At 38.3% G+C, this 16,480-nt stretch overlaps 1 protein-coding gene across 1 annotated transcript in view; it reads right to left on the bottom strand.

Moving 5' to 3' along the window:
- Positions 1-4,895: 4,895 nt before the first annotated feature.
- The window catches only part of LOC120414881 (putative transcription factor SOX-15), a 109,324-nt gene continuing 97,739 nt past the window's right edge, over positions 4,896-16,480 (bottom strand). Inside the window, exon 3 of the mRNA XM_039576204.2 lies at positions 4,896-9,990. Within this exon, the coding sequence (XP_039432138.1) occupies positions 8,249-9,990 (1,742 nt within the window). The 3' untranslated portion in view covers positions 4,896-8,248. The remainder of the gene's footprint in view (positions 9,991-16,480) is intronic.

The following is a 16,480-nucleotide window of genomic DNA, read 5'->3' on the forward strand; positions in this document are numbered from 1 at the left end:
AAAAACAAATTATTCAAAATTGCTTCTTTTGACATGCGGAATGCATGTATTTACAATGTGTCATGGAAAAGTACAGTGTTATGTACAAAGTAGAAAATCTCGAAAAATTTGCGAAATTTAGAGAATTTCCCTATGTTACTTTTCAAAACAAGTGCTGATTAAAATCCAAAATATTTTGTGAGTTTTTTTTTTGTTTTCAGATATTGAAAATTCGTAAAAATAACATCAAGTAAAATGATTAATTTCAGAATTGCATTATAAATTGATATTAGCATTAGCAATAGCAGCATTAGCAATAGCATTAGCAATAAAGGTCGCACAATTCCGGATGGCTGCACAACGCCTATCTTGCTGTTTAACTGTAATTAAACGTATGATAGCACTAGACTCTCATCCGGTTACAATATTCCAACACGGGAGATACCATGTTTTCCTCTTTAGATGAGCGTGTAATACTATCCAGTAAGATAAGGGGCTCCTGGCCGGTACCTTGCTAACCTCGGGGATTGGAAGGTATGTTAGTAAACATCTATCTAGAATGCGCAGAGATCTCTACGTCACCTAGTGGTATAGATGTTTGTAGGGAGGTTTTGGACTCAATGTTAGTAAATTGAACGTTTGTTTTTTAACACCATCACCACCACCACCAAAACCATACCATCACCACAAAAAGCCATGCTAGATTTTAATACAACTACATTACAAAACGAACACAACAATAAAACCATCTTCCTTGCCCTGCTGCCCACACGATACTGACGCGCAATAAATATCAATTACCACAATGACCCCCCACTGCATGCATGACTCGAACATGAACACGAACATAACACAAAGAGAACACCACAAAAATCCACCTTCCCATCACCACTGCTTACACGATACTGACGCGCAATAAATATCAATTACCACAATGACCCCCCACTGCATGCATGACTCGAACATGAACACGAACATAACACAAAGAGAACACCACAAAAATCCACCTTCCCATCACCACTGCTTGCACGATACTGACGCGCAATAAATATCAATTACCACAATGACCCCCCACTGCATGCATGACTCGAACATGAACACGAACATAACACAAAGAGAACACCACAAAAATCCACCTTCCCATCACCACTGCTGACGCGCAATAAATATCAATTACCACAATGACCCCCCACTGCATGCATGACTCGAACATGAACACGAACATAACACAAAGAGAACACCACAAAAATCCACCTTCCCATCACCACTGCTTACACGATACTGACGCGCAATAAATATCAATTACCACAATGACCCCCCACTGCATGCATGACTCGAACATGAACACGAACATAACACAAAGAGAACACCACAAAAATCCACCTTCCCATCACCACTGCTTACACGATACTGACGCGCAATAAATATCAATTACCACAATGACCCCCCACTGCATGCATGACTCGAACATGAACACGAACATAACACAAAGAGAACACCACAAAAATCCACCTTCCCATCACCACTGCTTGCACGATACTGACGCGCAATAAATATCAATTACCACAATGACCCCCCACTGCATGCATGACTCGAACATGAACACGAACATAACACAAAGAGAACACCACAAAAATCCACCTTCCCATCACCACTGCTTGCACGATACTCTGCATTATAAATTGATATTTTGATTAAATCAAACTACAATTTTGCCCTGCCGTCCCCTCCTCATTTGCCATTTCCAAGTAAAACCTAAGGAGACAACCCCACCGTCTGTACGGTCGGGTGGGGTACTATTTTCCGTTCCATGGCTATCTCACTTCGATCCACTTGACTTAACGGTAGCTACACGCTCTCGCCGCAGGAACTGCCTCGAAGCTCTCTAGTAGATTAGCAGTGGGGGGACGGGGAGGGGAACAAAGTTAAGCCGCCCAGGTCTGATTTTACAAGCGCTGTGCGTTTTCTGCCCACCTGGTGGGGAGGGGGACCTAACTGACACGCACACACACACACAGTCACACAACTCGTGGGAAAATTTTGATTGTTTCAATTTTTATGCCACTAATTAAATATGCGATTTAATTTATAATTTTATCATCATTATATATTTTTTACGGCGGCACACAGAGAGATTGTGTGGATGTTTGAGTTGCTCGGTTTGTGCGCTTGTATAAGTACCAGAAGGGGGAAGGAATCGTAGAACTTAACATGATTTCGCCTTAACACGAACACTAGTGCAACGCAGTTGTAAAGTGATTCTGACACGGCAAACGCAGGTGCTGAAAAATAACATGGAAAAGTTTCATGCAGTGACGGTGTACTTTTGGGGTCACTCTAGCGCTTTGGCCTGCCCGCGGATAGTAATTCTATGATGACTTATATTTTGCTGATCCAGTCCAGCTGGGCAGATGGGAGGGGGCATGATAGGGCAGTAATCTTGATGAGATGTTGCAACTGTTGCGGAAATTATTAAATGTACATCATCTGATAAACTTACATGATCAGCAAGTGGAACTTGCCGCGAACAAAAAAAAAACGCATGATTTACAGTTATGTTGAACGGCATTTGATAAGAAGGAACATGAAATGCATTTATTTCATAATGATACTAGAAGTTGTTAAGGGTAAAGTAAAAGACAAATCCACTTCCACAAATTTGAGAAAAATAAAAAAAATAACTCATTTTCCAACAATTTCATTGACGTGTCACACGATAGCGATCATTTGATAGAAAAACGGCAGTCAAAAGTATGTATTGCAATATCCGGAAAATGGAAGCGAATCCAAAATCGGCTTAAAGATCTAGAAGGGCTTTTAAGTTTAACAAAACGTCAATATTATTAATATATATAACAATATATTGTTGGTTTTATTTATGACAGCTTACCACTGTATAGATAGCACATAAGCGACGAATTTTCAATTATTATACAAATTAAAATAATGCACTGGGTTGAATTTGAACTTTCGGCTAAATCAACTATAGATTTGCGAAAAAGAGAGAATTCTGGAATAAAACAATCTTGAAACTTCAAGTTTCTTCTAGAATTCTATCCTAATAATAAAATGGTAGTCAAATAGTCCAAGAAATTGACCTTGTGCATGAAACACTATAATCAGTATTAAAAAAATACAAAAAGAATTCATTGAAGAACTTTACAAGGAAATTTTACTAATATAAAAAGTGTTCTTAAACAAACCCAATCGTGATTAAAGTGACAATAAAAAAAAGTTTTCAGTTGATTTCACTTCTATTTTCACTTAATATTTCAAAGAAATCAGAAAAAATATTGTTTTGCCCCAAAAAAAAAAAATATATATAAATATCAAATTTTAATCATTTTTTAAAATTATAATAGATTTAAAATATCTATTGATGCTTTATATATTTTTACTGCTACATGATACTGTGAAAAAAGAACAAAAATCAATAAAGGCTTTTAAAAATCTGATGTGATACGGGTATTTCTAATCCGTGGTTACAATTCTTCAAATTTGTAGAAAGCTATAAAGTGCCAAAATTATTTTAAAACATTGAAATAAACAAAATACAATGTTTGCAATCGATTGTATTTTTATTTCAATGAAAATTTATGTTTTTAGCATATTTATTTTACATTTTTCAATTGAAAACTTATTAAATATACACATAAAACAATGGTGGATGAAATATTTGTAATTTTTTTTAATGCATCGATTTTCAAAAATCCTTGAATTTCACGGGATTTCACGGAAATTGTGGAATTTCACTATGTCCGCGAAATCGTGAAAATTCACTAACCCTAAAGATAAGGTTAGATGAGCTTAAGAAAATTATCTATGGTTTTTTAAATCGATAATTCTCACAGAAAAAATCGGGTGCGGGACATTTCGCCGACGGTCGTTTCACCGAAGGTCATTTTGCCGAATATCGTTTCGCCGAATTGACAAAAAATCGTACAAATATGTCTAAAATGGTCACACATTTTATTAAAGAAAATACTCAAACTAAAGTTTTTTCTTCTTTTTTTCATGCAATTTTCAACATATAATTTTGAATATTTTTTGCTTGTTTTGCATTCTTTGATTTTTTTAAAGCAACTTATTTGTATCATTTCTGTGAGTTGTTGCATTCTTTCAAACATGAGCAGTTCTTTAAATTTTCAGCATATAATTTTGAATAATTTTTGTTTTTTTTTTCTTGCTTTATTTTTCCTTTTTTTTGTGAAATGTACCAGATCTAGCAAAAACGGGTATTTTTTCAACAAAAAGCCCCAAAGTTCAGGCAATTTTTTGAAAATAAATAAGTTTCATTCTGTTGCAAGGTAGGGTTGAGTATCAGAGGGTTTAGCTACCAAAAAAAAAATCGCTTGTAAAATACATACAATTTTTTGAAACCTGAGAAAATTAAAAAAAAAAAATGTTGGAATGGCTAAGTATAGCTTTTGCGGATTTTATGTAATTGATAAATATCTTTTCTTTAAGTATCGCCATCTGAGGTGGAACGGGACCGGGGGTGTATTGGGACTGATGTTTTAGCCTTGTTATTGTAAAATATTTTCCTTGTATGTTTAAAAAAAAAAAAAAGTTTTGGATATAATAGACACATATCAACAAAAATAGTTTACCGTTTTCCAAATTTCAAGCACTATAAATACCCATATCCAGACTGTAGTCCCGATTTACCCCAGTTGATGGTATTCCAATTGTTTTTGCACTATTATTATACTTACTTTGACCATTCCATCTGAAAACTGTATTTCTTTCTTTTCTATGAATATTCATCAAACAAGGAGGTAATTTTTCATCAACTATATTTCAGTTTGTATTTTAAACATTTTGAATATTCCATCTTACATTCAATTACTACTACTACTATTACAATTACTACTACTACTAGACTACACTGTCTTGTTCTCACTTTTTTTCCGGGATAGATAGAACACGATGCACGATCGGCCAATATTGTGAAGTTCCCTTGCTCAAAATGGATTGCTTCTGCTAATTCACTAATAAATTAAGTCTCTAAGTGAGTCTCTACGCAGAGTACTAATTACGACTTGTGTGTGTGTGTGTTCGTGTTCTTTAATTTTATTACCTCTCTGCCTCTGGTTTGTCTCTTACTTCTATCGCGAGCATGCTCGCACTTGCTTCGCAAAGCTAGATTTAGTTACAATAATTAAAAAAAAAGTAAGAATCAGAAGAAATCACGATGATGAGGCATGCAATCCCGCGCGTTGGTACATATAAACTTATTAAGGTGTAGTCGTCGTATGTACTTTAAGCTATTTTTATATATACTTCTAAGAAAAATATTGTGAATCGCATTATCGTCGCACTAAAAAAAATGACCGAGACCTGATGGGAGCTGCATATAAATGGCTCCATTAAATTATTCTTGGGGCAGCCCCAAAACGCAAACCCGCCTTCAGGTCCGAATTCAACCAGGAAAACGAAGCACTTTCCTATAAATCATCGTGTCGGTAGCAATTCGCTAAAGTAATTAATTTATGATTATTTATTAACACTCAATTACAGGTCGCTGCTTTTCAACCAATCCGGCTCTACCTCTCTCTCTCTCTCTCGCGAGTCGCGTCGATTAATTGCGTTTTATGTACAAACTTTATTTACCTTTGTCGGACTCAAAATTTGAAGAGAAACTATTTTATTATTTATCGTTTCTGAAACCTTTGGTTTTTCCTCTGAGCCACTTGAAGCGACGACGACGACGACGACGTTGATTGAGAGCGAGCTGTTCAGCTTCATAATTGTAAGAGTCATTACTATTGCTAAGATATAAAACTTCCTCCTAATCCGTTTCGTTCGAAACTGTGGCGCTTGGATGGACGTTCCCACGCGCACGTAATTCTACTAAATTCTCGTTCTTCTTTGCTGAGGGTCACAAAATAACACGCGGTGGGCTTTTTTTGCTGAAAATCTTCAAGGTGAAATTTTTTTAACTGGGGAAAATGAAGATCATTCGATTTCGGGGTTGAAAATTGCGGGGGTGGAAAAACGCACACGTGTACATGGTTATATATGGTGTACAGAGATACTAGAAAACAAAACTGGCAAACAAGTATTGCGATACTAACGAGTGATAATTGGTCTAAACACGAAAAATAGTAATTGAATACTGATAAAACGAATGCTTCGATATGCTCCAGGTTTAGAGTGTGAGAGCGCTATATTTACAGGGAAATGAACTGAAAAGTTGTGACTTTACAGAACTATATTTACAGTTGTTGTTCACATATTAGGTGCGATTATTGCATCGTTTGAACGTACGGTAGTGAATTTATTCTGCGGATTGTTCTGAAGGTGTTGAAATTATTGAGTATTGAATTTATACAGTGTAGTTTTGGGAAGGCGTGGCAGATGATTCGAATCGAAAGGAACTTGTTTAAATATTATTGAGTTTTAGTTAAAGTTATATACTTTTTCATTAGATTTAACCAAACAGCTGCTTTTAAAGGGACTTTAAAATTAGTTTAGAAAAAAATAACCACTGAAAAAAAGCGAAGCCTCATTATTTATAAACATTTTTGTGTTTTTTTTAACTTCTGAAAAAAAATCTCTACGTTCTTTTGTTTTTCGTTTTAGATAAACCTTGTCCATCTATTACCAATGTCAAAAGAAGTAATTTTGCATCATTAGTTTTTTAATACAAAATCTGGTAATAGCGATATCTCGGCTTTGGCTGAACGAGTTTTGTCCGGATGTGGTCTACTCAGTCCAGTTTCGGATCTTACAGCTTGTAACTGAAAATCGTAAAGTTGTTAAAAAGTTATGATAACAAAATATTAAGTCGACGCCAGAAAAGGGTGATTTTCAACATACCCTCAAATGGACGAGTCTGATCGCAACAAAAGGGCCGTGTACAGCGTTGCCATTTTCTTCGCAGGAGAAGTCTGTATTTTGTTGACAAAAAGTCTGCATTTTTCAAATTGGATTTTTTTATTGCAGAAAAAATAAAAAAAGAAAAGAAAAATACTCGCAATTAGGTTTTACGCCGACTCGGTTTTGAGGTTAGAAATTTGACAGCTTGGCTGCACTGTTTACATTTTTTGCACGTGTGTCTTAGTAAAAATGTGTGTGAGTGTGCGCTCGTGACGTCACGCTGTAAAACCTAATTAGGTTTTACGCCGTGACGTCATTTGACAGCTCGTGTGCACTGTTTACATGGTCTTCGTCGATTGTCGACGAATTTCTCCGAACAAAATCGACAACCGCATCGAACTGTGCTAATTAAGTCCATGTAAACAGTGCACTCCTTTCTAACCTCCAAATCGATTCGGCGTAAAACCTAATAGCATTGGACAATTTTGCGAATCACAAATTGGGCCAATTTTTCCAACTTATATCTACATGACATTTTACCTTCCTCACCTTACTGAGGAAAGGCTATAAAATCACTCGAAAACTGAACTTCTCAATTAGACCTCCTAGACCCACCTTCATGTATACCTATCTACTCAAAATCAAATTCTGAGCAAATGTCTGTGTGTGTGGTGGGATGTTGATCAAAAAATTTTCACTCGATTATCTTGACATTGGCTGAACCGATTTTGTCCGTTTTGGCGTCATTCGATCCGTCTTGGGGTCCCATAAGTCGCTATTAAAAGTTATGCGGTTTAGTTAAGTACATCAAAAGTTATGCTAAAAAAACGATTTTAACAAAAGTCCGGAATATTGTAAAAAGGGTGGTTTTGTAATAAAACCTGGCATGTTATGCATTTTTAGAAAGGTTTAAAAAGACCTTTTCAACGCGACCAATACATTGAAGATCTGACAACCCTATCAAAAGTTAGTAGCACTTAAGTGTTATTTATGTACTTTTTGGAAGCCGGATCTCAGATATCATGATGAAAACGTTGTCCGGAACTGTCATGCAACCTGTCGTTGAACAGGTAATCAAAAGATCTTTCCAACGCGTCCAAAACATTGAAATTCTGACAACCCTATCGAAAGTTATAAGCACTTAAGTGTTATTTATGCACTTTTTGGAGGCCAGATCTCAGATATTTTGATGAAAACGTTGTCCAAATATATCATGCGACCTGTTGTTGGATAGGTAATTAAATGAACTTTCCAACGAATGTGAGGAAGGCACCAACCACCTAAGGGCGGATTAAATAACGTTTTTTTATTAATAATGAAGAAAACCAAAAATTGAGAATGTTTTTTCAAAAGATGAAAAAATAAACCATAAATACAATTTCGTATACTTTTCTTCCATATTGACTCGAATCATTGCCATCCACCACTTTCCTCCCGAAACCCTGCTCTAGTTACTGTAACACGTCTTCCTCACACCAGCCAGTATATTGCTAAACTCATCATCCTTCAACTGCTCACTGGTCACATAGATATCGGCCATACCATGCGCAGGATGGCCAGGATGAAGACCCGCAGCTTGCTGTTGCTGCTGCTGCTGTTGCTGTTGTTGGTGTTGTTGCTGCTGTTGCTGCTGCTGCGCCGCAAGCTGCGAATGTTGCAGCGGTACCGCGTACAGCGCCACCGGAGTGGTCACGGCACCCGTCCCCGCTGAACCATGGTTACTTCCCGCAGGGGAAGCCGCTCCCAGCGATAACTGTTGCTGCTGTTGTTGGGATTGCTGTTGTTGTTGTTGATGTTGTTGCTGTTGCGCCAGTAGCGACGCGTTCTGCTGGTGATAGTTGTAGTAATCGGTTTGCGGGTGGCCGTAGTGGTACGACTCGTAGCTGTTGAAGTTGTGATTGCTGTCCGGGTATTTCAGGTACTTGTCCAGCTCGCGCGAGTCCATGCCCTCGTCCTGGCCCATTGGGTGCGTCTCGTACGTGATGCCGTAGTCCTTGTAGGCGTACGAGTAGGCGGGCAGGGCGGACGAGATGGAGTTGACGCCGTAGTAGCTGTTGATTTGTTCCGCGGTGAGGGAGTTTTGGGACGGTTGAGACGTCGGGATCTGGGCTGGGTTGCCGCCGCCGAGGTGGACACTGCTTAGCAGTCCATTGCTGGACTTGGGCAGGGTGGAACCGTTGCTGGCGGGGTTGTTGTTGTTGCTATTGTTGTTGTGATTACTGCTACTGCTATTGCTGTTTGTACTGAGATGCGGCACATGGCTGGTGGTTAGGGTGGTACCGAGCGTCTGGTGATCCTCGGACGTGGCGAGCGGTGGGAAGTACGTACCGGTGACGATGTGGCCCTGGTCCAGGATGCTTCGATTCGTGCACATGACGTACATGCCGTTGACCATGGCGGTGGTGGTCGTCGAGCCGGACGTCGCAGCCATATAGGCTCGCTTGTCGTGGTGCAGTCCGTTGGACATGCTGGTGGCCGGCTCGTAAGTGTACCGCTTCTCCACGCTGGAGTTCATGTACGGGTTGTACTCCCGCTTGATCTCACCGTCATGATCGTGGTAGCTATTGGGGAACGTCGCGGGCAGTTTCTGTTCGCTCTTGATGTGGTTGTTGTGGTAGCTTTCGTAGTTGAGTTTCTGTTTGCTCTTCAGATCGTCATAGCTATGGCTCGGGTGCAGTCCATTGTACGATTCCTTCTCCAGCTCGAGCGGACTCATCTCCGGCGTTGGCAACGCGGACGATACGTCGTCCATCTTCTGGCCAACATCCACCGAGGAGTTCGCACCTTGTTTCCTTCCTCCACTCACCATCGCCGCCGACGCCGGCACGATCGGTTCGGGACTTTGCGTCGGGCTAGACTCCGGCGTGTTCAGCACGTTGTTCGCTCCGGCATAGTAGTGCGGGTTGTACGTGTACGGACTCATCCGCTGCGACGAGTCTCCGTCAAAGTTGAGTTCGCTTGGCGAGGAATTGCTCACGTTCTGAGTATTGTTGGCCACCTGGACTTGGGCTGCTGCTGCCACCGTTCCATTCGTACCCGGACCGCCACCGCTTCTTGCCTTCGTGTGCTTCCGCCGGCGTGGCCTGTACTTGTAGTTGGGATGCTCGGTCATGTGGATCACCCGGAGCCGCTCGGCCTCCTCGACGTACGGTCGTCGATCCTGCGGTGTCAACGAGCGCCATTTTTTACCTGCGGAGAATCGAGAAAAAAAGAAACCAAATTAATCATACGAAAGTGTGAATAAAAGCGGCCCCCAGCCGTGATAACGGAAATGACGGATTGCATCATAACACAACTTTATTACGGCACAGCTTGGAGAAGCAGAAGGTGGCCGGGTAAAACAAGCAGACCATGCAGTGCTATGAAAATAGCAAGCAAATAAAAAAAACTGATTTGAATTTTAACATGCATACATTAGTGAGCGAGGGAGGAGAGCAAGAGTTCTACGCGCGCGGTAAGAGATCTATTCGCGCAACGGAACGCCGTAACGGAGTCCGCAGGTAGTGGCCGGCTGAACGGCGTTGGTACGAATGTGTTCGGATTTTGTAATCGGTGATTCTTGTGGGCAGTGGTTGTCAAAATCTCTTGATCTCAACTTAAACTACTTAAATCTCGTCTTCCAAATTGCATTTTGAAATATTGATCGAGCTTTAAACAATCTCTTAACTTTATTTTACTAGTAAATGTGAACAACATTGTATAGATTTATCTAGCATTTTTGATAGAAAATTCATTGTCAGGTTCCAGATATTAAAAAAAGTATATAAAATGTGTTTTAATTGAGGAATTAATTTCCGGTTTGTTCCAGTTATTTCAAACCAAGAGAATGCTATAATTTTAATCTAATTTAATCCTCCTTAAAATGTAGCAAGATTTCTTTGCAAAAAATTTACAAGTAAAAAAATCCTCGGTTTAGACCTAAGCCTAAACAGAATGGTTCACAAATTCGATGTACTTATTTATCAATTTTATTATAGCTTTCCAAAGTTATGATGGCTGAGCGAAAATGAAATTGAGGTTTTTTCAAATACAAATCATAAATAAAACAATCAATAAATCAGTAGAAGACAACTCTAATAATGTGTCAAATTCATTTAAACATAAAAATAATAAAAAAAGAAGTTTTTGCAATGTATACTAAAACTTATCTCAAAAGATGAATATAAAATTATAAATGAAAAAAAAATTCTGGACCATAGCTTAACTTAACTAATCCTAATTAAACATTTGCTTTGCTCTCAGTTTTTATGCTTTTGGCAAAATCAGGGTAACCACTTAAATTCCATTTTCAAATTCCCGACTTTTTCCCGACTTTTTTCCAGACTTTTCCAGAATGCTGAAATAATTGGCATTTCTTATCTAAAGAATGATTTCAAACAAAAAACTTTCTATAAGAAAAGTCAATATTAACCACCGAAAAAAAAATCTCAATGAATTTAAAAAAACATAGACATTTTTTGAAAACACAGAAACTAAACAACAAATAAAACAAAACTTCAAAAATAGAATTTCATTATTATGATTCAGAGTAGAAACACAAACAACAACAAAACTTATGACTTCCATGTTATTTTTTAAATTGGCAAACGTATAGTTTTTGATACTTCGTTTCAACTGGAAATGACAAAAAGTTAAAGATAACTGAACTTAAAATATCGTTCCTATTTTTTTTAAACTTCATCATCATTTTAAATCAAAGAATGATTAAAACATAATTGCTGTTATTATTCATTCAAAGGATTTAGAAAAATGTCAAGGAATTCATAAAAAAAATGTTTTTGCCAAGTTCCCTTTTTAATTTTGTAATTTTTGATATTGATTTTTTTAATCAATGATAATTTCTTACCACCAAAGTTAGTATTTAACTTTTTTTTTCAATAAAAAATAAGTTTGGTATGATTTTATGTTTTCCCACTTATTTTAAGCAAAATGTTTGAAGAGACAATTTTCTAAAACAATTTTGCAATAACTCAAAATTTCTTGGATTATTTTTTTTTGCAATTTCAATATTTTCTTTATGTTTTTAAAACGTAAAAAGTTTTTCAATGTTTAATTTTATTCGATATCATTTTATTCGATATTTAAGTATTAAAAATTAAAAATATTTACCCAAAAAAAAAACCATTGCCAAACTCAAGTTGGAATCTGTTTTCAAATATTCAATTGTGTGACAAAATGAAATAGAATCATAATTCTAAGCTGGCCAATAGGCTCTATTTTATATTAGTTTTTAATTAACTTTACCTCTTGTTTAATGAACAAATATTAATAGCGATCATTTGATTCATAAAAAATATTATGAAAATCTGTGTCAAAGATTCCAATATTCCTTAAGATTTTGAATGTCTTAAACAGCTTTTCCATACTCTAATATATTAAATTAATGAAAAGAATTTTAAATTGAAAGTAAGTTATTTAAGCAAAAATGAGTGAATTCAATTTGCAAATTGTACAAAATATTACAAATTATTCAAGGGGTAAAAAATAATTTTCAAACGAGTATGCTCAGAGTTCCTGACTTTTCCCGACTTTTTGACAAAAAAATCTTAAATTCCCGACTTTTTCCCGATTTTTGGCGGATTTTGGCGAGTTCCCGACTTTCCCGATTTCCCGACTTGAGTGGCCACCCTGCAAAACAATATTTTTTTAAAATAAAATAAATAAAATATAAAAATATAATTTAAGTGATGCGATCGAATAATTTTATTCACGATTAATTTATTGTCATTTCAGGTGTTTAGAAGAGTTAAAAAAGTTAAGGATCGACATAACCGTTTGATATTTCTTTATTACTATAAAAAATAAGGCTTTTTTGTATTTGCTCAAAGTAAAAAAAAATCAAAAGGCTCTTTTTGACGGAAAACAGTTTTCCAGACAATTCCGCTTGTTCCATGCGCTTTTGGGCACCCCTGCCATTAAGGTCCCACAGTGGTGACTGTTTTACTAACCACTATGTTAGCAGCAGCAGCTCGTCACCGACCACCACACCGGTAGCCCTCAGCCCGAGGAGTCTTTTGATGGATTACAAACATCACGGTTTGGAAAAAAAACCTTAAGAAATGTGGAACCCTCGCGCGAGAAACACACCGCAGCACAAAAATTTGCATGAACCACACTCTAAGCTAACCCGTGACGGTCAGGCCGGTAGAACCAAAACAAATTCATTCGACCTAGTTGGCAGTCATGTTTGCTGAAATTGTGTGGAAATGAGATTTCCAAGGCAGATTAATTAGTTTTGCTCCTTGGGTCTCTTGATTAGTGGTCTGTTGCCGCCGCCGACGTTGCAACAACTTTGTTCAACGTTCAGAACGTTCGCTGGCATGAAGAAGAAAAAAAAACCTATAATTTACAGCCTCCAAACCGTGGCGCGGACCCCTGAAGGTCTTAACCACCCCGAAACCTGGCGATAATTTATTGCCTCTCGCGCGCGAGGTTTTTATCCACCTTCGCAAATACACGAGGTCGCGTCCACAATCGATCGCGAAGCGATAAAGAACTCCGACCAACAAAGGGGGTAAGGAGTACAATATCTGAGGTGCGAGCAGAAAAAAAGGTGTAAGATCGCAAGGACCCTCTGCCGAGTCCGCTGCAGGTCTGTGATGTGAAGATTCTCGAACCCAAAGAATGGATGTGTTAAGGCGCGTGCCAATTATATTTTGGAGTTTTTTCTTCTTCTTGCGGTGATTGCGAACGCGTGTGTTTTGGAGGATTTCCCTGGAACTCAAAGGGACACTTGGACATTGCCGGCTTGGACAGCCGCTGTGGTGTGGAGTGGCCATAAAACTTCATTATTTGACCGCACACATCGTCGAGTACAGGACAACGGTTTGGAAGAGGAAGAAGAGAGTGCCGATTGCCTAAATTATGGATATTTACTGGTTTTGATTTTCATTTTGTTTTTTTTTTCAAATCTTGTAGTTTATGCAACAAGTTGCTAAAAGAAATTTTTTCAGAACGAGTTATATATTTGAGTTTTTTTTACTGATATTTTGTACCACAGAGAAGAGAAACAAATGCTTTTTTGATATTTATCTTTTAGTGAGTGTCAAAAAAAAACATTATTGAGCTGAAGACACAAAATCGGTCAGTGAATTCTTTCTCATGATACAGATCTTTCTAACATAAAATACCACCTTTTAAATTCAGAAAGTATTATAAATTGCAGTGCGTGGCCGAATGGTTACGCTGTCCGCTTTGTAAGCGGATGATTCTGGGTTCGATTCCCATCTGCTCAAACCTTCCATCGGATGAGGAAGTAAAATGTCGGTCCCGGCCTTGGTTGTTAGGCCGTTAAGTCATTCCAGGTGTAGGAGTCGTCTCCATGCCATAAGTACAAACAACTCACCAAACCAAGCCTACTCCGGTGGAATCGCTGGCGGCGGTTGGACTCGCAATCCGAAGGTCGTCAGTTCAAACACAGGGGTGGAAGGTTCCTTGGAGTAGAAAGAGGTTTGAGTGCTCTCCCCATTCAAGCCTTCGGGCTCCTAGATTCGAGCAGAAACTTGCAATAGAGACCACAAAAGACCCGGGGGTCGTTAATGTGGATGGTTTGATTGATTTGATTTTTTATAAATTGTAATTGATGATAAAAACGGCTTCTTTTGAAAGTTTTCGCCCCTTAAAAATACAGGTTTTTGTTGAGGATAGGTCGTTAAGGGATAGCAGTATGTTACATTGTTGCCTTCGAGACACCTGCTCAACTCACTACTCCTGATTTGAATTATTCATCGTATACCCATATAAGAGGAAGTGAGTAAACCTGTTCGACGACTCTTCTTTGAGTAAACAAACAATTTTCCGCAAAAAAAAAACTCTTGCATGACTTACTGCTTATAAAGTAAAAGAAGGGTAATCGGTGAATGATTGAGGTCTCGAACGCCACCACCAACAGAGAATGACGATGAATCCAGAAGAGTTCCATTCCAATTCGGAGTCATTCCACACGACGCCGGACTGTTGGGTACAAAGAGTTATTAAAAATTCCACTCATCGAAAAAGACCGATTTATTTCGACTTCCAGGAACCGTCCCGTTTGCTGGCGGTGGTTCGTGTGCGTACGAAACTCGGCGACTCTCTTTGTTGGCGCGAGTGTCGCCTGGGACCCCCGGCCATGGAACTTGGTGCGGATGATTGACGCCCCCCTTTGGAGGAACCTGCTGGCGCCACACGCCTCAACCCGGCGACAATCCGGCGACGACGCGTTAATGATTTATGGAGTTCTTAGTTGTGGTTGCGTCCGCACGACTTTGTAATAAATCGTAATAAATGTAAATGTCCCTTCTTTCTTAAAACAAAGTTGATCACGACGACGGTGGCAAGTCGTGCTGAAGCAACGGGTTTGTCCGACCGGTGCGTGTCCATCATGCGTGGTGGCCATTTCCCGGTCCGATTTGGGGTCGAAGTCGAAGTGATGACCGCATTCGGTGGAGAAATGCGTGCCTCACAAACGTTTGATTGGACCCGATTAAGGAAATTCATAATCATGTTTGAAGTGCGTGTACGCATGATTATTTTTAGACCGTGTTGGTAGATCTTTGGACATAAGCCTGTGAACAGTTTCCGGTTATCGTTACCGGTACGTGCCTTGGTATGGAAAGGCACGCATTGCACGATTTGAGGGTTGAAATTTGGAGTTGAGATGGACATTTTAGTGGATTTATGAACACAGAAGAGATATACTTAAAAATTCAAATGCAGGAATAATAAATTGTTTGATTAAAACTGTTGATGAGGTTTCAGACCTCATCAATACTTAAATGAATTTGATAAACACTGGAATAGGCAGTTATTTTACAGATGTTTTTTCCAAGATCTTGAAAAATTGAGCTTCTTACAATATGAAATTTTATGGGTTTTTCAGATAGAGTTCATTCCTATTGTTCACACATGATTGAATGAAAAAATCATGATGAAAAAATGATTTTTATTTGATCAAAATTTGAATTTTTCGGTAATTAAAAACCCTGAAGGGAAAATAAAACAGTGCATGAAAACTGAAGTGTATTTGCTGCCAACTGAATTGCCAATTGTGCTGAAAATGGAACGACTATTCAGTTGTAAAGATAATCGATACATTTAGCTAGTATTAGTAAATTTTTAATTATTTTTCGAAGTTTCGTTAATTTTTTAACCGTGCTTATCGGTTCAACCGAGCCACGTAGCCTATAGTGGGTAACGCTTCCGCCTCGTAAGCGGTAGATCGGGGTTCAAATCCCGGCTCGGACCAACACAACTGGTGATCTTTTCCATTCTGGATTCGATTGCTTAGTAAAGGGAAGGTACACTGAAATTTTAAAATAAGTACAAAATTCCTAAATTCTAGGAATTTTGCCTCCTTTTCTTATAAAGTAATCCAAAAAACCCAATTACTAAATAAGGAAAGGAGCCAAAATTCCTAGAATTTAGGAATTTGGTATACTTTTTTTTTATTTCAGTGTAGTGTATCGTCACAAACTGGACCCTTATCAAGACACCTTAGGAAGACAACCTATGGAATGTTAACATTAACCTGAACATGTCACTGAATCCGCTTTGTATATGCCGGCCCCGATACTCTTTACGGATGTTCCCCTCAGGAACAGGGAAAGATTTACTTTTACTTATCGGTTCTGCTAAAATTAGCCGAATGAGGCCAACACTATTTAGTGTGTACAATCAATAAAAATATAAATAATTTCTT

This window comes from Culex pipiens, chromosome 2 (assembly GCF_016801865.2).
Source record: "Culex pipiens pallens isolate TS chromosome 2, TS_CPP_V2, whole genome shotgun sequence".
NCBI classification, from domain to species: domain Eukaryota; kingdom Metazoa; phylum Arthropoda; class Insecta; order Diptera; family Culicidae; genus Culex; species Culex pipiens.